Genomic DNA, 27,010 nt, shown 5'->3' with positions numbered 1-27,010 from the left:
AGTCAGTATCAAAGCTACGCCTCATCCTTATGTCAAAGAAACCTTGGACTAGAAGGAATAGTGAGGGATCACTTCATACATTTGACTGCACTTATACTCTCCTTTCTTTCTCTTGTTTTTTAAAAGCTACACAGATCTCTTGAGCAAAGGAAGGCTTTGATGCACAATTTCCCTCCCAAATCCCTTCAAGCATCAAAAAGTTATTCTCTGCATCTAACAGAAATCCAGTATGCGCCAGGCACGGTGGCTCAAGCCTGTAATCCCAGCGCTTTGGGAGGCCGAGGCGGGTGGATCACGAGGTCAAGAGATCGAGACTATCCTGGTCAACATGGTGAAACCCCGTCTCTACTAAAAATACAAAAAAATTAGCTGGGCATGGTGGCGTGTGCCTGTAATCCCAGCTGCTCGGGAGGCTGAGGCAGGAGAATTGCCTGAACCCAGGAGGCGGAGGTTGCGGTGAGCCAAGATCGCACCATTGCACTCCAGCCAGGGTAACAAGAGCAAAACTCCGTTTCAAAAAAAAAAGAAAGAAATCCAGCATGCTTCTCACTAAGGCTCTCTTTTTTAATTCTTCTATCTGTAAATTGAAACTCTGTTTTAAAAACAGACTAAAATACAAGCTTTCATCTGGCTGTATTGGAATCCATTGAGATAACAGATCCCAAATTCAGAGTGGCAAATAAATAAGATTATATTGGGATACTAAACTCAGGGTTTTAAAATAGAGGGGCACTAAGCAGTCAGCTTGACAAGTACATTGAGGGTCATGCATGTCCATTTTGCCTTCTCTAATATGTTAAAATTTGCTGGTATCACGGTGTCAACTTTACAGAATCAACTTCCTGCTTTTTGGGCAGTCAGTCTAATCTGGACCACATATCTGCTCTGCATATATAAATGTACAATAATAGGAAACATTTCTTTAAACTCATCTCCATTTGATCTTCCAGGTTCCTATCCTTTCTGGAATTGTATTCCCTTAGGTAGTAATGAGCCTATCTGATATCCCCATATAACCAGTAGAGACTTCCCTGGAGGAAGAGTGGGTTTTTTCTTTTTTTTTTTTTTTTTCTACTGACCATGCATTTTATTGCTCTCCAAGAAAGTTTCATCCTGTAGGTTAACATTGCCTGGATCCTGGGACCCATGGGTTGCCACATTTTCCTCCAAATACCAAGACTGGTTTTCATCAAAAATCAAAAATAACAAGGCAAATTCCCGGTCCATGTCACTCCGTCCTCCATGAGGCTGCAGGATGCCCTTCCGGCAGATAGCCAAGGGCCCTACCAGGCCACTATACATGTCCTGAGGAAAGGAGGAAATGGGAGAGAAAGAAGGAGATGAAATTGTTTCTGGGTAGCGGTACACTGCAGGGAGGCAGGTTCTCATACAAGCCTATTGTGCCTCTCAGTATTTCCTCATGATATCTTACATTTATAAATACCCCACTGTATTATTTGAATTCATTCTCACAATTAACTTGGGACTTAGTTAAGATACACTATCTAACCTATGCTTTAGCTAGGCTAAACTAATTATTGGCCTCTTAGCCTACCAGGCATTTTTACAACCTAGTGTCCTTTTTGTGCTGTTTCCTCTACCTGTAATGCCCTCCTTCTCATCATACCCTTATCTGATGGCATAATGTGATTCAGCTTTTGAGGCTAAGAGAACATGCACCTCCCATTGTGATGCTTTCTCCAGGTTTCCTCTTGCTCAACTAGACCAGACTCTTTGAAGACGGGAAATCTATCTTAAATTTATATCATCCAAAGCACCAAGTAAAATGCCTAAAATGCAGTAGGCACTAAATAAATTATTGCTGATGGCTGGCTGTAGATGGATGGCTAGATCGATAAATTCATTTCCCAGATAAGAAAACAGAGGCAGAATGACTTATTTGAGGTCACTCTAAAAGCATACTATAACCAAATTTGGGACTATAGCCTCAATCTCTGTACAACCAACCTGAGGTGTTTTTTTGTTTATTTGTTTTTTAATAATAAGAACATGTTGCTTTATAGCAGGCATCCTCAAAACTGCAGCCCGCGGGCCACATGTGGTCCCCTGAGGCCATTTATCCAGCCCCCCACCGCACTTCAGGAAGAGGCACCTCTTTCATTGGTGGTCAGTGAGAGGAGCACAGTATGTGGCGGCCCTCCAACGGTCTGAGGGACAGTGAACTGGTCCCCTGTGTAAAAAGTTTGGGGATGCCTGCATAGGATCCGAAATGAAAAGGTAAGGAAGGCAATCTTCATGACAAATATCTGATGCTACCCATTCCCTTCCTCTCTCCTCCTGTCTATCAAAATAAGTCCAGCTTTTGAGGAATGTTTCCCAAATTCCAGGCTCTAGTATCTCAGGAGTAAGATTCTTACTACACCTGCTTAATAGCTTCTTTTTGCCAGAGAGTTTGACCCACGTCCAGACAACCAATCTTGTTTTTACCTTGATGGGATCCACTGCAGAATAATAGATCCAGGAAACGCAAGCAGAGTCATTGGGCCCAGGGCCAGATCTCTCTGGGATGTTCCATTGATAAGTGAGCACCTCACCTAGGAAGCATAACAAGGAAACTCCAGTTGCACCGGGTCAGAAATTTCTCTCAACTCCCAGGTCTCCCCAAGAGACAGTGGTGGGTGAGTCCCATCTTCTTGAAGATCTTTCTTTGTCATTCCTCTATCATTTTATTCTTGTGACCTTGCTCTTCTCCCCCATGGGACACCCTCAACCTTTCTGTTTCTACTTTCCCTATCCTCAAAGGCCCAGGTCCAATCCTCTGGTAAGGCAGCCTTGCTACTTTTTTTTTTTCTTGTAATGTGCTTTTTGGGAATGGGGGGCTCTGTTTTGGTTTATTTTTTTCTAGCTGCTACCTCCTAAATGCAGTTGACTGCACAAAGTTCTGTCTCAGTTCTCTTCTCTCTTTCCATACTCTTTCCTCAGAAGCTTTAGTCACCTTTCTGAGGTCAACTATGATCTGCACATCAATAACTCTTAAATACTTAGTTCCAGCCAGACTCCCCTTGTTAGTAAGCTCCAACTCCAAGTTTTCAATTAGATACTGAATATCTTTTAAAGATTATCCTGACAGCGCCTTGAAAATAGATTGCATGTACTCACCTCCCTCCTTTGAAAAACAACCCTGTTTCCTAATCTGTGCTCCCAGTGTATAGAAATAACATTATCACTCTCCTACTTACTCAGACTCAAAACTTTAATCTTCTTTACTTCTTCACTTTCATAATTCAACATCTAACCAAATGGCAGGTCTTATTGATTCTACCTCTACACTACATTTTAGAACCATCCTCTTCTTTCAATTATCATTACTCTTGCCCCAGTTTAGACCCTTGCTTTCTTAACTATTACAAAGCTCTTAATATATTTCTCTGCCTCCAGCCTTGGCCTCTCCAATTTATCTTCGAATTGATGCTATATTAATCTTTTTAAAGAACTTTATTGAGATTTAATTTGCATACCATACAATTCACCCTTTTAAAATGCTCAATTCACTGTTTTTAGCAAATTAACAGAACTTTATAACCACCACCATAATTCATTTGACAACATTTCATTACCACCAAAAAAAACTCCTGCACTGCCCTCACCCCCAATACACCCACCCACACTCACCCCACCCCACCCACCCAAGGTAATCACTAATCTACTTTCTGTCTCTATAGATTTGTCCATTCTGAGAATTCCATAGACATTGAATTATTTTTGTGACTGAATTTTATTTAATATGCTTTCATTGCCCATCCACATTGTAGCAAATATCGATACTTAATTGTTTATTGCCAAACAATATTTCATTGAATAGATATACCACATTTTATTCATTCATTTTTCAGTTGATGAACACTTGGGTCATTTTTACTTTTTAGTTATTAAGAATAGTGTTGCAAATAGTGTACACAAATCAGCCTTTGTGTACAAGTTTTTATGTGGATGTATTTATTCCTGAGTTATATGGTAACTTTATGTTTAAACACTTAAATAATTGCCAAACTGCTTTCCAAAGCACCTGCACCATTTTGCATTCTCATTGGCCACATATTAGGGTTCCAATTTCTCAACATCTGCATGAAAACTAGTTATTGTCTGCTTTTTAAAATTTTTTATTTTAGTTATTCTGGCATGTGAAAAGTGTTATCTCACTACAGTTGTGATTTACATTTCTCTGATGAGTAACAACGTAGAGTATATTCTCCTGTGCCTAATAGCCATTTTAACAACTTCTTTAGAGCATTTGTTTGAATCTTTTGCCTATTTTAAAATAGGTTATGTGTTTTTTGATAACATTGTCAAGTAACAATGACATCAAGCAATAGTTTCTCATAGATTCTGGATACAAGTCCCTTATCAGATATATAATTGTCAAATTGTTTCACATCTTGTGGGTTGTCTTTTCACTTTTTTATGGTGTCCTTCAAAGCATACTTTAAATTTTAAGGTATTTCAATTTATTTGTTCACTCGTGCTTTTAGTGTTGTATATAAGAAACCATTGCCTAATCCAAGGTTATGAAGGTTTTCTCCTTTGCTTTCTTCTAAAAGTTTTATAGCTTTAGGTTTTATATTTAGGCATTTGATTCATTTTGAGTTGATTTTTCCATATGTTGTGAGTTAGAGGTCCAATTTCATAGTTTTGTATGTGGAAATCCAATTGCCTCAGCACCATTTATTGAGAAGACTATGTTTTTTTCCATTGAAAGGTCTTGGAACTTTTGTTGATAATGAATTGACCAAAAAATGGGAGGGTTTATTTCTGGATCTTCAATTCTATTCTATTGATCTATGTGTCTATCCTTACACCAATGCCACACAATCTTGAATGTTATGCTTTGTAGTAAGTTTAAAAATCATTAAGTATGAGCTCTCCAACTTTGTTCTTCTTTTAAACATTGTTTTGTCTATGCCATATTAATCTTTCTAAAACCTTTATTTGTTCATGTCATGCCTTTTCTCAAAGACCTGTAATGGCTTCCTAATAATCAAATAATAAATTTCAAACATTTTCCAAGCATCTAAGTTCTCTCTAACTCAGCCCTGGCCTACCTTTTCAGCCATGTCTCTTATTCTTTCTAGTTATGCAAAATACATACTGGTCAAACTTTACTACTTGCTCATCTCTGAGCATACTTCATACTTCCACAGCTCTGCGTCTTTGATTAAGTTGTTCTGTTTAACTGAACTTCTGTCCAATCTCTCCATTGAGCTCAAGACTTATTCAGCTGCCTTATTGGCACCTCCATTTGTTTAGTTGTTATCTCAGATTCAACATATTCAAAATAAATATTTGACTTCTCCCCCAAACCTATTCCTTTGCAGTCCTTTTTATCTCACTAAATAGTGCCACCATTTATGTAAGCCAAAAACTCAAGTTATCTTTCATTCTTCTCACTCCCTCACATCTCATATCCATCAGCATGGATATGAGGGATCTATCCAGAAAACATATCTCATATCTATCTACTTCTACCCATCTTCCACCATAGTCTGTGCCATTATCTTCTGTCACCTGGACAACTATAATAGCCATCTATCTTGTTCCTCTCATAACATATGCTTCACATAACAAAAAATACAACCTTTTAAAATACAGAGTAAACCATATCACATCTCTGCAACAGCTCCTCACTGTGAGTAATAAAAATTCCCTTCTATGGCTTGCAAGACACTACATGATCTTACTGATCCTTATCTCTAAAAACTGATTTCTTATTATTCTTCATCCTTCTCAGTATGCTACATCCGCACTGTCTTCTTCTTATTCCTCAAATACACTGAGATCATTCCTGTCTCAAGGTATTTATACTTGCAGTTGAAGTTGTCCTGTAAGTTTCTTAGTATGGCTGATTTCTATGCTACATTCAAGTATCAGCCTAAATATAATTTCCTCAGACAGCCCTAGACTGACCATAGTAGCCAAGGCTTCACTCTTGTATCCAAGATATATAACCCTTAAATTTTTAACAAAATAAAAACAAACAACCCAATTAAAAATAGGCAAAACAAAGTTGATCTGATGCTTTACTACATAATATATGAGTGACAAATAAACATATGATAGATGTTAAACATTATTAGCCATTTGAAAAATGCACATCAAAATTATAATGAGATATCATTACATACCTGTTACAATGTCTTTTAAAAATCAGTGATAACACCAAATGCTGGCAAGAATAGGGAACAACTGAATCACTCACACATTGCTGATGGGAATGTAAAATTGTTCAGACACTCTGGAAAAAGCCTGGAAGTTCCTTATAAAGTTAAATATCCCTTTACTGTATAATCCAGAAATCCCAGTTCTTTGTATCTACCATAGAGAAATGTGAGCAATGTTCACACAAAAGCTTCTACACAGCACCTGTAATCCTAACACACTGGAGGCCAAGGCAGGTAGATCACTTGAGATCAGGCGTTTGAGATCAGCCTGGCCAATATGGCAAAACCTTATCTCTACTAAAAATACAAAAATTAATCAAGTGTGGTGGTGGGCACCTGTAATCTCAGCTACTTGGGAGGCTGAGGCATGAGAATCACTTAAACCTGGGAGGCAGAGGTTGCAGTTAGCCAAGATCACGCCACTGCACTCCAGCCTGGGTGACAGGATCAGACTCTGCCTCAAAAAATAAATAAATAAACAAATAAATAAATAAATGCTTCTACACAGGTAGTCATAGCAATTTTACTAATAAGAGCCAACAACTGGATATAATCTAAATTTCCTTTAACAGCAAAAGGTTGTACATTCATGCCATGGAATACTACTCAGCAATAAAAACTAGTAAACTATTAACACATACAACAACTTAGATGACTCTCCAGAGAATTGTGCCGAATGAAAAAGGTTAATCCTCAAAGATTGCATACTGCATTATTCCATTATATACATAAATATATTCCATTTTATGTAGGTATCACTCAAAAAGAAAACACACACACACACACACACACACACACAAAACTCAACATTACTGATCATTAAAGAAATACAAATCAAAACCACATGAGATAACATCTCATACCAATCAGTATAGTTATTATTAAAAAGTCAAAAAATAACAGATAGTGGCAAAATTGCAGAGAAAAGGGAATGCTTATAAACTGTTGGTGGGAGTGTAAATTAGTTCAACCATGGTGATAAACAGTATGGTGATCCCTCACAGATCTAAAAACAGAACTACCATTTAACTCAGCAATCTCATTACTGGGTATATAGGTAAAGAATATAAATTATTCTATCATAAAGACACATGCATACATATATTCACTGCAGCACTGTGTGTCAATGCACAATAGCAAAGATACACAGTCAACTGAAATGCCGAAGAATAGTAGACTGGATTAAAAAAAAAAAAGAAAAAGAAGCATTACAAGTACACCATGGGATATTATGCAGCCATAAAAAAGAATGAGATCGTGTACTTGGCAGGAACATGGATGGAGCTGGAGGCCATTATCCTTAGCAAACTAATGCAGAAACAGAAAATCAAATATAGCATGTTCTCATTTGTAAGTGGGAGATAAGTGATGAGAACACTTGGACACAGAGGGAAACAACAGACACTGTTGTTGAGGAGGGAAAGGACCAGAAAAAATAACTATTTGGTACTAGGCTTAGTACCTCAATGAGATAATAGTCTCTACAACAAACCCCCATGACACAAGTTTATCCATATACCAAACTTGAACATGTATCCCTGAATTTAAAATAAAAGTTAAAAATTAAATAAATAAAATACATGCATGGATGCATACATACATACATACATATATACATACATACATGTTTTGACAGCCTTGGTCTACAATCATGACTGACCAGTGAATTCTAAAAGTCAAGACTTTGAGTACATAAATTTGACAGATGCCTTGAATTCCATGTTATGCTTTTTAGAAATGCATATATTCGATTTAATTTTAATATATAATATAGTCATTAATAATATGTTTCCTTGAGAAAGACAAAAATCTAATACTAGAAGCATAGATTAGCCATTGTTGAAGAAGCTTTTCTTCACTGAATTACTTAAATTTTTTCATGTTGATGGTTTTAATGTTTAATATTTGCAGTGAAGGGCAATGAAGTAATCTAAAAGTTTAACATTGAACAAAATAAAATGTTCTGTCCAAACAGGCTGCTCAATAAGCCCAGTGCTCATAAATCCACTGTAGGAAAGCTCCTTACAAATAGCTGGAAATTAAGGCAGACACAAAGAGCAGCCATCTCAACAAAAGTGCTGCAAAGCCTCCTCACAGACCCAGAATTGTTGTCGTTACCAGACATTAACAAGGCAACTAATTTGACACCTACTATCTGGGACTTCAAAACAGGCTTGAGGTTCTGTAATGTAGTGATGGATGCCTTTCAGGTGACTGTTGAAGCATACCTGGTGGGATTTTTTAACATGCTCACCTGTGTGCTGTTCTTTCCAATAATTAAGTTCTTCATCATACACATATATATCCAGTTGGCCAATTGGTTACAAAGAGTGGCAGTTTGTATTGTGTTTTGTAACTAATTGTGTAAATTATATTTATTTATGTATTTATTTATTTTTGAGATGGAGTCTTGCTCTTGTCACCCAGGATGGAGGGGTGAAATCTCAGCTCACTGCAACCTCCACCTCCCGGGTTCAAGTAATTCTCCTACCTCAGCCTCCTGAGTAGCTGGGATCACAGGCGCCCACCACCATTCCCAGCTAATTTTTGCACTTTTAGTAGAGATGGGGTTTTGCTATGTTGGCCAGGCTGGTCTCGAACTCCTGACCTCAGTCGATCTACCCACCTCAGTCTCTCAAAGTCCTGGGATTACAAGCATGAGCCACCATGCCCACCCACTATGTTAATTTTAACATGTGAAATACTTGTAAAAAATTGTTGATAATATGCCACATTTTTTACATAAGTGAGCCCCCCCTTTTCTTTTTTGCTTAGAATGGTTACTTACGGACTTAGTTGTGTGACCACTGTTAATCTAGAGTGACCATCTGTTAATATGTAGAAGAGATGAGTGACAGTTCTTGCTTTTAATGATGCATGATTCTGCAGGTTAATGATTCGTGGGTTAGTTCTCAAGGTACTATAATTGATATACTTGTACACAGGGTCCTTATAAAATACAACTTATAACTAAATCCAGATATTTAATAATTGGGCCCATTAAGTCTGACCACACATCACTATGATAGAGCAAAAGCTTTTCCAAGGGTATAATTATTCTGTGTAATAATTTACAGTATTCTAAGGAAAAAGTGAATCTGGCATCAGATTTTCTGATAGAATATACCATATGCATTTATCATAGCTATTTTATGTATTTTGGTGGTATCTATTTATTTTTATGTATTTTTAAATTAAATTTTGTACATTAATATGTAGGCAAACTTATCATTAAGGTGGATATAGAGGTAGTTTTCTCCTGACTAGACTGCAATTGCTTTCATAAAAATGAGATGTTATGCCACATTATAACTTGCATATGTCCCCATTCCACCATATATTAACCCTATAACTGACATATTAACCAATCTTATAACTTCTAATAGTAATGCTACACTATGATTTAATAAGGATGTTATATTAAAATATAAAAATTTCTTATGTCAGTATTCTGAAGCAGATACTGCAGATTTTCAATAGTGGTATGATTGATGTCATTAAATGGGTTGGATATTTATTCTCTATTAAGAGAAAACTAAATACAGGAAAAGCTGTATGTCTTGTATGTGCAGTATTATTACAACAACCCTTAGAGTAAATTTTCTTTAGTGAGTAGGACAAAAGGGACAAATTCCAAGCTTATCAAAGCTTATTAGAATCTATGCCATCTAATATGATTTAAAGATTAAGATATGTCTGGTATCAGACTTCAAACTATACTACAAGGCTACAGTGATCAAAACAGCATGGTACTGGTACCAAAACAGAGATATAGACCAATGGAACAGAACAGAGGCCTCAGAGGAAACACAACATATCTACAACCATCCAGTTTTTGACAAACCTGACAAAAACAAGCAATGGGGAAAGGATTCACTGTTTAATAAATGGTGTTGGGAAAACTGGCTAGCCATGTGCAGAAAGCAGAAACTGGACCCCTTCCTGACACCTTACACCAAAATTAACTCCAGATGGATTAAAGACTTAAACATCAGACCCAACACCATAAAAAACCATAGAAGAAAATCTAGGCAAAACAATTCAGGACATAGGCATAGGCAAGGACTTCATGACCAAAACGCCAAAAGCATTGGTAACAAAAGCCAAAATAGACAAATGGGACCTAATCAAACTCCACAGCTTCTGCACAGCAAAAGAAACAGTCAGGAGAGTGAATCGGCAACCAACAGAACGGAAAAAAATTTTTGCAGTCTACCCATCTGACAAGGGGCTGATATCCAGAATTTACAAAGAACTAAAACAGATCTACAAGAAAAAAACAAACAAGCCCATTCAAAAGTGGGCAAAGGATATGAACAGACATTTTACAAAAGAAGACATACAGGAGGCCAACAAACATATGAAAAAATACTCATCATCACTGGTCATTAGAGAAATGCAAATCAAAACTTCATTGAGATACCATCTCACACGAGTTAGATTGGCAATCATTAAAAAATCTGGAGACAACAGATGCTGGAGAGGATGTGGAGAAATAGGAACACTTTTACACTGTTGGTGGGAGTGTAAATTAGTTCAAACATTGTGGAAGACAGTGTGGCAATTCCTTAAGGACCTAGAAATAGAAATTCCATTTGACCCAGCAATCCCATTACTGGGTATATATCCAAAGGATTATAAGTCATTCTACTATAAGGACACATGAACACGAATGTTCATAGCAGCACTGTTTACAATAGCAAAGACCTGGAACCAACCCAAATGTCCATTGATGATAGACTGGACAGGGAAAATGTAGTACATATACACCATGGAAGATTATGCAGCCATCAAAAAAGATGAGTTAGTGTCCTTTGTAGGGACATGGATGAACCTGGAAACCATCATTCTCAGCAATCTGACACAAGAGCAGAAAATCAAACACCGCATGTTCTCACTCATAGGCGGGTGTTGAACAATGAGAACACATGGACATAGGGAGGGGAGCACTACACACAGGGGTCTGTTGGGGATTATGGGGGAGGGATGGGGGTGGGGAGGTGGGGAGAGATAGCATGCGAGAAATGTTAGATATAGGTGAAGGGGAGGAAGGCAGCAAATCACAGTGTCATGTGTGTGTACCTATGCAACAATCTTGAATGTTTTTCACATGTACCCCAAAACATAAAATGCAATTAAAAAAAGATATGTCTGGTATCACATGCACACGTATGTTCATTGTGGTGCTGTTTGTGATAGCAAAGACCTGGAACCAACCCAAATGCCCATCAATGATGGGCTAGACAAAGAAAATGTGGCACATCTACACCATGGAATACTCTGCAGCCATAAAAAATGACGAGTTCGTGTCCTTTGTAGAGACATGGGTGAATCTAGAAACCATCATTCTCAGCAAACTGACACAAGAACAGAAAATCAAACATTGCATATTCTCACTCATAGGTGGGTGCTGAACAAGGAGAACACTTGGGCACAGGGAAAGGAAAAACGGGCACAGGGAAAGGAAAACAGTCACAGGGCTAGGTCAGCGTTGGGGGTGGAGGAGAGGGGAGGAAAGGGACAGCAGGGTGGAGGAAAGGGACAGCGGGGTCCTGGGGAGGATGGAGAGGGATAACACCAGGAGAAATGCCTGATGTAGGGTGGTGGTGAGGGGAAGGAGACAGCCAACCACCATGGCATGTATGTACCTATGCAACACTCCTGCAGGATGCAGGATGCACACATGTACCCCAGAGCCCAAAGTACAGTAGAAAAAAAACAAAGCCATGTCTGATATAACCATCTTGGAATCTTGGAAAAGATACTTTATACAAGTAGTCTTCAAAATATTTTATTTTTATTTCAATAGGTTTTTGGTGAACAGGTAGTGTTTGCTTACATGAATGAGTTCTTTGTTGTTTATTTCTGATACTTTTGTGCATCCATCACCTGAGCAGTGTATACTGTACTCAATGTATTGTCTTTTACCCCTCACTTCCCTCCAATCCTTTTACCAGAGTCCCCAAAGTCCATCGTATCATTCTTTTTTTTTTTTTTTTTTTTTTAAAGATGGGGTTTCACCATGATCGCCAGGCTGGTCTTGAACTCCTGACCTCAGGTGATCCACCCACCCCGGCCTCCCAAAGTGCTAGGATTACAGGCGTGAGCCACTGCGCCCAGCCCATCATATCATTCTTATGCCTTTGCATTCTCATAGCTCAGCTCTCTCTTCTAAATGAGAACATACAATGTTTGCTTTTCCTTTCCTATTTACATTTAGAATAACAGTCTCCAATTCCATCCAGGTTGCTGCTAATGCCACAATTTCTTTTTCTTTTTACAGCTGAGTAGTATTCCATAGTGTGTGTAATGTGTGTATGTATCTGCATACACACACTACATACATCTATATGTAACATTTTCCTTTTCACTTTTTGATTCATGGGCATTTAGGCTGATTTCATATTTTTGCAATTGCAAATTGTGCTGCTATAAACATTCAAGTTCAAGTATCTTTTTCATATAATGACTTCTTTTCACTGGGTAGATACCCAGGAGTGGTTTGTAGTTCTTCTTGAAGTAGTCTTTCACGTCCTTTCTTGTATTCTTATGTATTTTATTATCTTTGTACAAATTGTGAATGGGAGTTCACTCATGATTTGGCTCTCTGTCTATTACTGGTGTATAAGAATGCTTGCGGTTTTTTGCATATTGATTTTGTATCCTGAGACGTTGCTGAAGTTGCTTATCTTAAGGAGATTTTGGGCTAAGACAATGGGGTCTTCTAAATATACAATCATGTTGTCTGCAAATATAGACAGTTTGACTTCCTCCTTTCCTAATTGAATACCCTTTGTTTCCTTTTCTTGCCTGACCGCTCTGGCTAGAACTTCAAATACTATGTTGAATAGGAATAGTGAGAGAGGGCACCCTTGTCTAGTGACATTTTCAAAGGGAATGCTTACAGTTTTTGCCCATTCAGTATGATATTGGCTGTACGTTTGTAGCAGATAGCTTTTATTATTTTGAGATATGCTCCACTGATACCTAGTTTATTGAGAGTTTTTAGCATAGAGTGCTGTTGAGGTTTGTCAAAGGACTTCTCTGCATTTATAGAGATAATTATGTGGTTTCTGTCTTTGGCTCTGTTTATGTGATGGATTATGTTTATAGATTTGTGTATATTGAACCAGCCTTGCATCCCAGGAATGAAGCCTACTTGGTCATTATGGATAAGCTTTTTGATGTGCTGTTGCAATCGGTTTGCCAGTATTTTATTGAAGATTTTTGCATCTATGTGCATCATGGATATTGGCCTGAAGTTTTCTTTATAGTTATGTCTCTGCCAGGTTTTGGTATCAGCATGATATTGGTCTCATAAAATTAGTTAGGGAGTATTCCCTCTTTTTATATTGTTTGAAATAGTTTCAGAAGAAATGGTACCAGCTCTTTTTCATATGTCTGGTAGAATTCGGCTGTGAGCCCATCTGGACCTGAACATTTTTTGGTTGACAGGCCATTAATTGTTGCCTCAACTTCAGCCCTTATTATTAGTCTATTCAGGGATTCCACTTCTTCCTGATTTAGCCTTGGGTGAGTGTAAGTGCCCAGGAATTTATCCATTTCTTCTAGATTTACTGGTTTATTTGCATAGAGTTGTTTGTAGTAATCTCTGATGGTAGTTTCTATTTCCGTGGAATTGATGGTGATATCCCCTTTATCATTTTTTATTGCATATATTTGATTCTTCTCTCTTTCCTTTTTTACTAGTCTGGCTAGTGGTCTATTTTGTCAATGTTTTAAAAAAGCAAGCTCCTTGATTTGTTAATTTTTGAAGGTTTTTTTTTGTGTGTGTGTGTGTCTCAATCTCCTTCAGTTCTACTCTGATCTTAGTTATTTCTTGTCTTCTGCTAGTATTTGAATTTGTTTGATCTTGCCCCTCTAGTTACTTTAATTTTGATGATAGGGTGTCAATTTTAGAGCTTTCCTTGCTTTTCACATGGGCATTTAGTGGTATAATTTCCCTCTAGACACTGCTTTAAATGTGTCCCAGAGTTCTGGTATGTTGTGTCTTCATTCTCATTGGTTTTGAAGAACATCTTTCTCTGCCTTCATTTCATTATTTATACAGTAGTCATTCAGGAGCATGTTGTTCAGTTTCTATGTACTTGTGTGGTTTTGAGTGAGTTGTGATCCCTTGGAGGAGGAGAACTGTTCTGGGTTTTGGTGTTTTCATCCTTTTTTGTGCTGTTTTGTTCCCATCTTTATGGATTTATCTACCTGTGGTCTTTGTAGCTGGTGACTTTTGGATGGCGTCTCTGATTGGACATCCTTTCTGTTGATGTTGAGGCTATTTCTTTCTATTTTTTAGTTTTCCTTCTAACAGTCAGGCCCCTCTGCTTTGCAACTGCTGGAGGTCCACTTGAGACCCTGCTTGCCTGGGAATCACCCGTGGGGGTTGCAGAACAGCAAGGATTGGTGTCTGTTCCTTCCTCTTGTAGCTTCATCCTAGAAGGGTACCTGCCAGATGTCAGCAAGATCTCTCCTGTATGAGGTGACTCTTTAGATACACAGGAGTCAGGGAGCTGCTTGAGGAGGCAGTCTGTCCCTTGTCAGAGCTCAAGTGCTGTGCTGAGAGCTCCGTTGCTACCTTCAGAGCTGCTGGGCAGGGATGTTTAAGTCTGCTGTATTGGAACTCACAACCACTCCTATTCCCAGGTGCTCTTTTCTGGGAAGGTATGGCTTTATTTATAATTCTCTGACAGGTTACTGCCTTTTTTCAGAGATGCCCTGCCCAGCAAGGGAGGAGTCTAGTCACAGTCTGTCTACAGAGGTGTTATTGAGCTGCCACAGGCTCCTTGCAGCTGCTGTGTAAACTTCTTTCTGCTTTTGTTTACACAGGTAAGGTTGGAGATGTTGCGGTAATGGCAGATGCCCCTCCCCGCGTGAAGCTTGACCATCCAGGGTTGAGCTCAGACTGTTGCGCTGGCTGCGAAAATCCCAAGCCAGTGGGATTCAGTTTGCTGGCCTCTGTGGGGGTGAAACCGGCAGAGCCAGATCACCCGGCTCCCCGCCTTCAGTCCCCTTTCTCTCAGGGGTATGGGTGACTCTGTCTCGCAGGTGCTCCAGGCCCCAGTCAAAATGGCTGCTCAGATTTGTGTGGGGACTCTCAGTGCTGGCTGAATTGGCAGCCCAGATTTGCCCTGGAAACCTGTGATGCATCGGCAGGCAATTCTGTGGGCTGCAAAGACTGTGGGAGAAGTGCAGCATCCAAACTGGAGCTCTGGAGTGGCCAGAAACATCCTCAATGGCCTCCATTGGGTAGGAGAGAGGGCACTCCAGCCCACTGTACTTCCCAGGTGAGGCAGCTCCCCACCCTGCCTCGGTTTTCCCTCCTTGGGCTACATCCACTGTCCAACCTGTCCCATTGAGATGAACCTGGTACCTCAAAGTCCCCTAATATCCTTTTTTTTTTTAATGGCCATTCTTGCAAAAGTAATGTGGTATCACACTGTGGTTTTGATTTACATTTCCCTGATCATTAGTGGTATTGAGCATTTTTCATATGTTTTGGTCATTTGTATATCTTCTTTTGAGAATTGTCTATTCATGTCATTAGCCCACCTTTTGATGGGATTTTTTTCTTGCTGATTTAAGTTCCTTGTAGATTCCAGATATTAGTAGTACTTTGTCAGATGTATAGATTAGGAAAACTTTCTCTCACACTCTGGGATGTCTATTTACTGATTATTTCCTTTGCTGTGCAGAAGCTTTTTAATTAAGTTCCATCTATTATCCTTGTTTTGTTGCATTTGCTTTTGTGTTCTTGATCATAAAATCTTGGCATAAGCTAATGTCTAGAAGGATTTTTCCAATGTTATCTTCTAGAATTTTTATCATTTCAGGTCTTAGATTTAAGACTTTGATCCATCTTGATTTTTTATAAGGTGAGTGATATTGTTAGGCTGTGTTCCACCCAAATCTCATCCTGAATTATAGCTTCCATAATTCATGTTGTGGGAGAAACCCAGTGGGAGATCACTGAATCACAGGGGTGATTTCCTCCATACTGTCTTGCAGTAGTAAGTCTCACAAGATCTGGTTTTATAAGGGGAAATCCCTCTTGCTTGATTCTCATTCTCTTCTCATTTCTGCTGGCATGTGGGACCTGACTTTTGCCTTCCACCATTATTGTGAAGTTTCCCCGGCCATGTAGAACTGTTAGTCCATTAAAACTCTTTCTTTTGTAAATATCCAGTCTCAGGTATGTATTTATCAGCAGCATTAAAATGGACCAATACAGTGAGAGGTGAGGATCCAGTTCATTCTTCCACATTCAGTGCAATTTCCATCAAAATACCAACATCATTCTTTACAGAACTAGAAAAAAAATCCTAAAATTCATATAGAACCAAAAAAGATCCCACATTGACAAAGCAAGGTGAAGCAAAGAGAAGAAACCCAGAGCCATCACATTACCCTATTTTAAACTATACTATAAGGCCATAGTCACCAAAATAGCATGGTACTAGTAAAAAAAAAATAGGCACATATACTAATAGAACAGAATAGAGAACCCAGAAATAAAGCCAAATACTTATAGCCAAGATAACTTTGACAAAGCAAACAAAAACAAAAAGTGTAGAAAGGACACTCTATTCAACAGAATATGTTGGGTACCAATATGACAAATAGTACTGATTTGTATACATTAATTTTGTATTCTGAAACTTGGCTGAATTCATTTACCAGTTCTAGGAGCTTTCTGGATGTGTCTTTAGGGTTTTGTAGATATACAATCATGTCATCAGCAAACAGTGACAGTTTGACTTCCTCTTTACTGATTTGGATGTTCTTGATTTCTTTCTCTTGTCTGATTGCTCTGGCTAGGATTTCCAGTAATATGTTGAACAGAAGTGGTGAACGTAGGCATCCTTGTCTTGTTTCAGTTCCCATGGGGAATGCTGTCAACTTTTCTGGTTCAATAGAATATTGGCTGTGGGTTTCTCATAGATGGTTTGACGTGCCTTAAGGTCAAGTATGGCTTGCCATTCCTTAAGATATGCTCCTTCTATGCTGATTTTACTGAGGGATGCTAGATTTTGTCAAATGCTTTTTCCATCTATTGAGATGACCACATAATTTTTGTTTTTAATTCTTTTTATGGGTATATTGCATTTGTTGACTCTCAGATGTTAAACCATCCCTGCATCCTTTGTATGAAACCCACTTGATCATGGTAGATATCTTTTTGATATGCTGTTGGATTTGGTTCACTAGTATTTCATTGAGGATTTTTGCATCTATGTTCATCAGGGATATTGGTCTGTAGTTCTCTTTTTTTGTTATGTCCTTTTTGGATTTTGGTATTAGCATGATACTAGCTTCATAGAATTATTTGGGGAGGATTCTCTCTTTCTCTATCTTTTGGAATAGAGTCAATAAGATGGGTTTTAAATCTTTGAATGTCTGATAGAATTCAGTTGTGTACCCTGGGCTTTTTTGTTGTTGGTGGTGGTGGTGGTAATTCTTTTATTACCTTTTCAATCTTGTTGCTTGTTGGTCTGTACAGGTTTCTATTTTTTTCTGCTTTAAACTAGAAAAGTTGTGTATTTCCAGGAATTTATCCATCTCCTCTAGGTTTTCTAGTTTATGCACAAAAAGATGTTCATAGTAGCCTTGAATGATCTTCTGTATTTCTGTGGTATCAGTTGTAACATCTCCTGTCTCTTCTAATAGAGTTAATTTGGATTCACTCTCTTATTTTCTTGGTTAATCTCACTAATGGTCTGTCAATTCTATCTGTCTTTTCAAATAATCAACTTTTTATTTATCTTTTGTATTGTTTTGTTTCAGTTTTATTTAGTTCTGCTCTGATCTTGGTTATTTCTTTTCTTCAGCTGGTTTGGGTTTGATTTGTTCTTATTTCTCCATTTCTTTGAAGTGTGACCATAAATTGTCTATTTGTGCTCTTTCAGAATTTTTGATGTAGGCATTTCCTAACTTTCCTCTTAGCACCACTATTGCTGTGTCCCAGAGGTTTGATAGGTTGTGTCACTATTATCACTCACCTCAAAAGGATTTCTTAACTTCTATTTTGATGTTATAGTTGGCCCAACAATCACTCAGGAGCACGTTATTTAAATTCCAGGTTTTTGAGTGGTTTTGAGGCTTCCTTTTGGAGTTGATTGTCAATTTTATTCCACTGTGGTTTGAGAGAAAACTTAATATAATTTCAGTTTTTTAAATTTGTTGAGGCTTGTTTTGTGGCCTATCATATACTCTATCTTGGAAAATGTTCCATGTGCTAATGAATAGAATGTATATTCTGCAGTTGTTGAGTAGAATGTTCGGTAAATATCTGTTAAGTCCAGTTGTCCTAGGTATAGTGTAACTCCGTTGTTTCTTTGTTGACTATCTGTCTTGATGATCTGTCTTGATGTCAGTGGAATATTAAAGTCCCCCACTATTTTTGTATTGCTGTCTCTCATTTCATAGGTCTAGCAGTAATTTTTTTATGAATTCAGGAGCTCTCCAGTGTTATGTGCATATATATTTAATATTGTAATATTTTCCTATTGGACTAGTCTTTTTATTATTATATAATGTCGGTTCCCCTTTATCTTTCTAACTTCTGTTGCTTTAAAGTTTGTTTTATCTGATGTGAAAATAGCTGCTCCTGCTCACTTTTGGTGTCCAGCTGCATGGAATATCTTTTTCCACCCCTTTACCTTAAGTTTATGTGAGTTCTTATGTTTAAGGTGAGTCTCTTGAAGACAGTAGATACTTGATTGGTGAATTCTTAGCTATTTTGTTATTCAGTATCTTTTAAGTGAAATATTTAGGGCACTTACATTAAATGTTAGTACTGAGATGTGAAGTATTGTTCAATTCATCATGCTATTTGTTCCCTGAATAGCTTGGCTTTTTTTAATTGTTGTTGTTTTATAGGTCCTGTGAGATTTATGCTTTAAGGAGGTTCTATTTTGGTGTATTTTGAGGACTGGTTTTGAGTTTTAGAGCTCCTTTTAGCAGTTCTTGTAGTGCTGGTTTGGTAGTGACAAATTCTGTCAGCATTTGTTTGTCTGAAAAAGACTATCTTTCCTTCATTTATGAAGCTTAGTTTTGCTGGATAAAGAATTCTTGGCTTAAGATTATTTAGTTTGAAGAGGCTGATGATAGGATTCCAAACTCTTCTAAAGTGTTTCCATTGAAAAATCTGCTGTTAATCAGGTAGGTTTTCCTTTATAGGTTACCTAGTGCTTTTGCCTCACAGCTCTTATGATTCTTTCCTTAGTCTTGACTTCAGATAACCTGATGACTATGTACATAGGCAATGTTCTGTTTGAGATGAATTTCCCAAGTGTTCTTTGAACTTCCTGTTTTGGGATGTCTAGCTCTCTAGCAAGGCTTAGTTTGGTCACAGCATAATCGCAAACTTCTTGGCAGATATTTTTATTATTTTTTGTCTTTGTTGAATTGAGTTAATTTGAAAGCCTTGTCTTTGAAGTCTGAAGATTTGTCTTCCACTTCTTCAATTCAACTGCTGAGACTTTTCAGTGCATTTTGCCGTTTTGTAACTGTCCTTATGCTGTCTATTTCACTGGAGATTTTTCCATTTATATCCTGTATCATATGTTTAATTTATTTCAGTTGGTATTCACCTTTCTCTGGTGTCACCTTGATTAGCTTTATAGTCTACCTTCTGAATTCTTTTTTCTGGCAATTCAGAGATTTTTATCTTGGTTTGGATCTACTGCTAGTAAGGTAGTGTGATCTTTGGGGATTGTTAAAGAACTTGTTTGGGCATATTACCAGACTTGTTGTTCAGGTTCCTTCTTATTTGGGTACACTAAGTCAGAGGGAAGTTCTGGGACTCAGTGACTGCTGTTTAAATTATTTTGTCCCACAGGGTGCTCACTTGATGTGGAGCTCTTCCCTTTCCCCAGGGGTTGGGACTTCCTGAGAGGTGAACTGCAGTGATTTTTATTTCTCTTCTGGATCCAGCCACCCAGCAGAGTTACTGGGCTCCAGATTGGTAAAGGAGCATGTCTTCAAAGAGTCTTGTGATACAATCCATCTTCAGGTCTCTCAGCCATGGATACCAGTACCTGCTCCAGTGGAGATAGCAGGGGAGTGAAGTGAACAATGTCAGCATCCTTAGTTGTAATTTTATTAAGTGCATTGGTTTTATGTTGGCTGGCCTCCAATCTGGAGGTGGTACTTTCAAGAACACATCAGTTACAGTTGTATAGGAAGGATACATGCTTCTTCTAGGGTCACTTCTGGATAAGTATTCAGGCTCATCAGGTGGTACACAGGGCCATGGAACTCACAAGGGATTATGTTCACGTCTTTGGCTACCAGGAGGGCAGACTCAGGAGTATCTGAACTCAGACTCTCCTTGGGAAGGGTTTGCTGTGGCAGCTTTGGGGAATGCCTGTGTGGTTCCCAGGCCAATGGAGTATGTTCCCAGGGGGATTATGGCTGCCTCTGCTGCATGACACAAGTTGCCAGATAAATAAAAGAAAGACAGCAGCCCCCAGCCTAAAAGGCTGGTCTCACTCACATCATGCCTCCCCAACAGCACTGAGTTCATTTCCAGGCAGCTGGTGAGCAGGGCTTAGAACCTTCCCCAGGCTACTAGCCTCCCAATTGAGAAAGCAAGATGACTCACAGTCCCTCAGCTGTCCCACAAAGTCTGCAGTAGCAATGCACCTCCTTCAAAGGGTCTGTGAATTCTCTCGGTGATATGTTTCTGTGGTAGTTCTTGGAGTAAAAGTTCATGATATGGATCATCACATGCTACTCTGTCCATTCCAGTGAGAGCTGCAAGTTAGTCTACTTCCTATCCACCATTTTCTCCTCCACTCCCAAAATGGTTTCAAAATTTTTCTTCTATCAAAGGTTTTAGGTCAGTTATATTGATTAAAAATTTAAATAGATTTCTGTTCATTTAGAAATTTAAATTAATTCCCCCAAAAAAGAATCATAGCAGAGAGAAACTTTACATGTATTCCCTTGAGATTGGGAGAAAGTTGAAGATGACCACTACCATGACTAGCATTGGTGATCCTGGTAAACAAATGGAAATTGAAAGAAATATGAGGTAGAAGGATAAAACTCTCAATATTTCTGGAATCAACAAACTAGTAAAACTAATAAGGGAGTTCAGCAAAACTACCAGATATAGGTTCAATTTACACAAAGGAATAGCATTTCTCCAGATTATAAATAATCTATTAACAATATAATTTAAAAGTAGTAACAAAAACTAGGAAGCAATCATGGATTAACTTAACCAAGCATATGTACGATCTTTACGAAGACATATTTACAACATTATAAAGTCATAGAAGCCCATCTGAATACACAGAAATCCATTCCAACAAGTAAATAATATAAAGATGTAAATTCTCTCCAAATTAGTCTATAAATTTAATACAATGTCAATCAAAATTTCAGCTGCATTTAGTTGAGAAACTTGATAAACTTATTCTAAAACCTATATAGAAAAATAACATACACCTAAGTAAATCATGAATAAAAGAAGTTTGTTCTTCAAATATTAGGAAAAAATTCAAACCCACAATAATAACAATAATATTTTTTATAATAACAATACACAAATAGAATATATTGGAGACTGATGAATGTATTTACAGAAGCTAAACATGAAATAAAGGTGGCAAGGCAACTCAAAAGGGAGAAAGTTGAATGGTTTAGAAGATGGTATTAAGAAAATTTGCTTTTTGTGCCGGGCGCGGTGGCTCAAGCCTGTAATCCCAGCACTTTGGGAGGCTGAGGCGGGTGGATCACGAGGTCGAGAGATCGAGACCATCCTGGTCAACATAGTGAAACCCCGTCTCTACTAAAAATACAAAAAAAACTAGCTGGGCGTGGTGGCGCGTGCCTGTAATCCCAGCTACTTAGGAGGCTGAGGCAGGAGAATTGCCTGAGCCCAGGAGGCGGAGGTTGCGGTGAGCCGAGATCGCACCATTGCACTCCAGCCTGGGTAACAAGAGCGAAACTGCGTCTCACAAAAAAAAAGAAAAATAAAAAGAAAATTTGCTTTTCATAGAAAGAAAAAATAAGAATGGATCTCTAACTAATAGAATATAGAAATGCAAACTCTGGTCTGATTGCAGATTTAATGTGAAAAAAGAAACTTATAAAGTTAACAGAAGATAATGCAGCAAAATGTCTTTGTGACAAAGGGATGGGAAGGAATTGATAAGCAAAAGTTTAAAAGGACAAACTATGAGGCCAAAATTTCATCAATTCGATCACATCACATCAAAGATTTCTGTTCAACAAATGATGTCACACATGAAGTTCATAGCTAGGTGACAAATTGGGAAAGATATCTACCATGTTTAAAACACAGAAGGGATTGACTAAAATATAGCAACTATCAAAAATAAAAAAGACAGTATCTAGAAACCCCAATTCACCAGCTAATTGTCTCAACCTTCAAAATACATCCAGAATTAGAAAACTTCTCATCCTTTCTACTTTATCAGGCTGGTCCAAGCCATCATCTCTTACCTGAATTAATCCAGCCATCTTGGTCACTATTTACTGTATAACTCACTCTTTGAGTGATCTCATCCATATTATGATGTCAAATATCATCTACATGATGATGACTCTCAAATCTCATTAAATTAAGATAGCTTGATCTACAGCACAGGCCATGTACTAGTTCACATATCCAGCTTACCCAGTTGCAAGCATAGGTCAGCTTACCACATGGAAGGGGGCAGTGCAATAGAAAGTGCTGAGATAAAAGAAACGGTAATACTGCCCAGTGGTAAGACATTGTCCAGCAAACATTTTAGGTTCTGAGTAATCAAATTAACATCTTTCTTGTCTGAAGCTGATGGAGGTGGAAGGCAGAAGTGTGGGGTTAGAAACAGAGTAGTAGTATCTGTATTCCCATTGCTATTGACAAAGGCAGAAGCTTGGGTCTGTTTCAGGAATTTTTGTTTTGTTTAATTGAGTTTTTACAGTATCATGTCACTTTAATTATTGTATCTTCATCTTTATAGTATGCTATACTATTGGGTTATGCTAGTGTGCTTTCATTAGTGTTTTCTTAATGTTTTGGCTCTTTTTCCCCAAGTATTCTTTATTTTTTCAAATGAACCTTGCATACAATGATTTTATTGCAGTACAAAAATATCCAGTTGTAATTATACAAAATAATAAAATACATACAAATAATAAAAATACCTAGCAAAATTTTTAACCAAGGAGGTGAAAGATCTCTATGATAAAAACTACAAACACTGATGAAAGAAACTGAAGACACAAACAGATGAAAAAAATCAAAAGAATTAATATCATTAGAATGACCATATTGCCCAAAGCAATCTGTAGATTCAATGCAATTCCTCTCAAAATATCAATGTCATTATTCACAAAACTTAAAAAAAATTTGAAAATTTATATGAAATTAAAAAAGAGCCCAAATAGCCAAAGCAGTCCTGAACCATAAACAAATAAATAAATAAAGCACTGGAGGCATTACATTACCTGACTTCAAAATATATTAGAAGGTTATGGTAACCAAAACAGCATGGTATAAAAATAGACACATACACCAATGAAACAGAATAGAAAATCCAAAAATAATGTCACATATTTATAGTCAACGGATCTTTGACAAAGCTGACAAAAACTTACATTGGAGAAAGAACATCCTCTTTAATAAATAGTGCTGAGACAACTGGAAAGGCACATCCAGAAGAATAAAACTGGACCTCTATCTGTCACCATATACAAAACTATCTTACAATGGATTAAAGACTAAAATGGAAACTAAAACCTAAAACTGTAAAAATACTAGGAGGAAACCGAAGGAAAACTCTCCTGAACATTGGTTGAGGTAAAGAATTTACGACCTCAAAAGTACAGTTAATAAAACCAAAAACTGGCAAATGGAACTGTATTTAAAAAGCTACAGCAAAGAAAATAATCAATAAAGTGAAAAGACAACCTGTTGAATAGGAGGAAATAATTACAAAGTATTCATCTGACACAGAACTAATATCCACAATACCAAGAAACTCAAACTAGTGAAGAGGAAAAAAAAAACACATTAAAAAATGGATAAATGATATGAATAGACATTTCTTAAAATAAGACATGCAAATGGCCAACAGGTATATGAAAAAATGCCCAACATTATTAATTCTCACAGAAATGCACATTAAAAATCCAATAACAGATCATCTTTGCCTAGTCAGAATGGCTATTACTAAAAAGACCAGAAAAAAAAAAAAAAAAAAAAAACAGATGCTGGCAAGGATGCAGAGAAAAGGGAACTCTTACACACTATCAGTGAAAATGTAAACTAGTAGAGTCACTATGGAAAATAGCATAAAATTTCTTAAAAAACTAAAAATAGAATTATTACTCAATCCAGCAATCTCAAAAAAAATCAATATATCAAAGGAATACCTGTGCTTACAGATTTTTTGTAGCACTATTCACAATAGCAAAAATATGAAATTAATCTATGCTCATCAAGGGATAAATAGATAAAGAAAATGTGGTATATATACATAATGGAATACTATTCAGCCATAAAAATGAAATCATATCATCTGCAGCAACATGGATGGAAATGGAGGTCATTATTTTAAGTAAAATAAACCAGACACAAAAAGACAAATATTGCATTTTCTCACTTTTATGTAGGAACTAAAAAAATTGATCATGTGGAAGTAAAGTGGAAAGGTAGATAACAGAGACTGGGAAAGGTGGTGAGTATGAAAGAAAGGGAAAGAGACAGAATTTAAAGAGTACAAATATATAGTAAAATGGAATGAATTCAATGTTTGATAGCAGAGTAGAATCACTATACTTAACAAAAATAGATTATACTCATATGATGGACAATGCACATATTTTGACGTGATCACCATACATAATATACATGTAACAAAATTTCTCATATACCCCTTACATTTGTACAAATAAAATATCCAATCGTGATTTGAATTGGAACCACCTTAAATCTGTAAATTATCTAAGATAGATTACCCCCTCTTAAATAATAGTAGGTTCCAAAGTTTCACTCTCAGCTAATGTCATTGTCACTACTTCACACATTATCTCACTGGATGATTACATACATATCATGATTTCAACTATATATTGTAATTCTTCCGACTGTTAAAACTCTATATCTATCCCAGGTGTCTCTTTGAAGTTACGGATTCAAATCTCAAACTGACTATAATCTCCTATCAGTATGACTGTCTCATTTCCACCTAGATATTTTATGGTACCTCATAATAAGATTTTCAACAATAAACTTAATATCTCCCCACTCTAAACAAACAAACAAACAGAAAACGTCCCCCTGCTTCCTGCATTTCTATTTTCTTTGTGAGTGGTACCAACATCCAGGTGCTTAATCCAAAAACTTGTTTATGAACCGTGAATCCACCATCCCCCTAATCTCAACACCTATTCAATCATAATGTCAGATTTATTCTCCCTTAACATCTCTCAAATTTATCTAGTTGTCTCATTCTCATTTTCTATCACCTCATCATCACTTACAGATCACTACAACCTTCTAAGTGGTTTCCTGACTTCTTGTATCCCTTCTCTCTTAATTGTCATTTATTGATTATTTTAATACCTGGATAACCATCCTCCCTTCCACCCCAATCCCCACCATTTTTCTGGGTGACTTCAAGGTGCATGTGGATGATTCATCCAAAACTCTGGCTGTTAGTCCCTGGATCTCCTCAAATGTAGTGTCCTTTGCTTCCACTTTACTTTAGCCTTTGGACACACCCCTGCCCTTCTCATGACCTAAAATTGTTCTGCCTAAGTCTTAAAATTAAACCATACTCACTGTTTTCACTCTCATATCTCCCAATTACTCTGTAATACATTCTAATATAGCTTCTTTCCTCAATTTATCAAAATCATCAGCCACTACCTTATTGCTGTAACCAATGGAAAATTTTCTGCTCTTATTTAAACTCTTTAAAGTAGCTGAAGCTGTTATCTACTTCATCTTTGAAATTACCTTTCTTTTTTTTTGTTGTTGTTGTTTTTTTTTTGTTGTTTTTTTTTTTGTTTTTGTTTTTTTTTGTTTTTTTTTTTTTTGTTTTGTTTTTTTTGTTTTTTTTTTTTTTTGAAATTACCTTTCTTAACATTTGTAATCTTCTCTTGGTTTTCCTCCTATTTTGCTAACTTTTCTCAGGCTCACATTTCAATCGGTACCTCCCTCAAAAATTGGCCTTCCTCAGGGTCTCATCTTAGGGTTTTTACTTTCTCATTCAATATACTCTTCTGGGGTAACTGTTCATTCCTATGCTTTTAATCACTTCCTAGATGTTGACGCCTCCCACATCAATTCCTTCAGAGCATACTTTTCTCCTGAGCTCCAGATTTTTATATCTATCTTTAAGTCGAGATACCTGTATTTGGTCATCTTACAAATATACCAAATTCAACAAATTCAAAAGGGAACTCATCATCATCCAATCCTCCCACTCCATCTCAAGTTACCTTTTTCTTATGTTCCCTATCTTGATGAATGGCATCACTATTTACCTGGTTGTTCAAACCAAAAATTGGGTAACATTTAAGAATCTTCCTCCAAAAACATGCATGTCCTTCAAGAATACTTCTCTTTCCCACCTTCAAAATCCAATTATTCATATCCTGCTTATTTTACCTCATTAATTTTTTAAGAATCTGTTTCTATACCTCTACACCAATGTTCATCTCTTGGCCTTTGCACACTGCATTATTTACATCTGGAACTTCTTTTTTCCTGCTTGTCTTACACACTACACTTCACCTTCACCCATATGTCTCTTTTCATCTTTAGGTCAGCTGTTTCCAAAGAGTAGTTCCTGAGC

At 37.2% G+C, this 27,010-nt stretch overlaps 1 protein-coding gene across 5 annotated transcripts in view; it reads right to left on the bottom strand.

Annotated features, from left to right (window-relative positions):
- Window positions 1-27,010, bottom strand: part of HEPH (hephaestin) — an 83,454-nt gene that overhangs the window by 9,964 nt on the left and 46,480 nt on the right. For all 5 annotated transcript variants that reach the window (XM_039475582.2, XM_074392306.1, XM_010351672.2 and 2 more), the window contains 2 exons: window positions 2,449-2,555; window positions 1,080-1,305 (listed from right to left, as the gene is read on the bottom strand). In XM_039475582.2, coding sequence (XP_039331516.1) covers window positions 1,080-1,305; window positions 2,449-2,555 — 333 coding nt within the window. The remainder of the gene's footprint in view (window positions 1-1,079; window positions 1,306-2,448; window positions 2,556-27,010) is intronic.

The sequence above is a fragment of the Saimiri boliviensis genome, chromosome X (assembly GCF_048565385.1).
Source record: "Saimiri boliviensis isolate mSaiBol1 chromosome X, mSaiBol1.pri, whole genome shotgun sequence".
NCBI lineage: Eukaryota > Metazoa > Chordata > Mammalia > Primates > Cebidae > Saimiri > Saimiri boliviensis.
The sequence above is the reverse complement of the archived record's forward strand: the minus strand, read 5'-3'. Positions and strand labels throughout refer to the sequence as shown.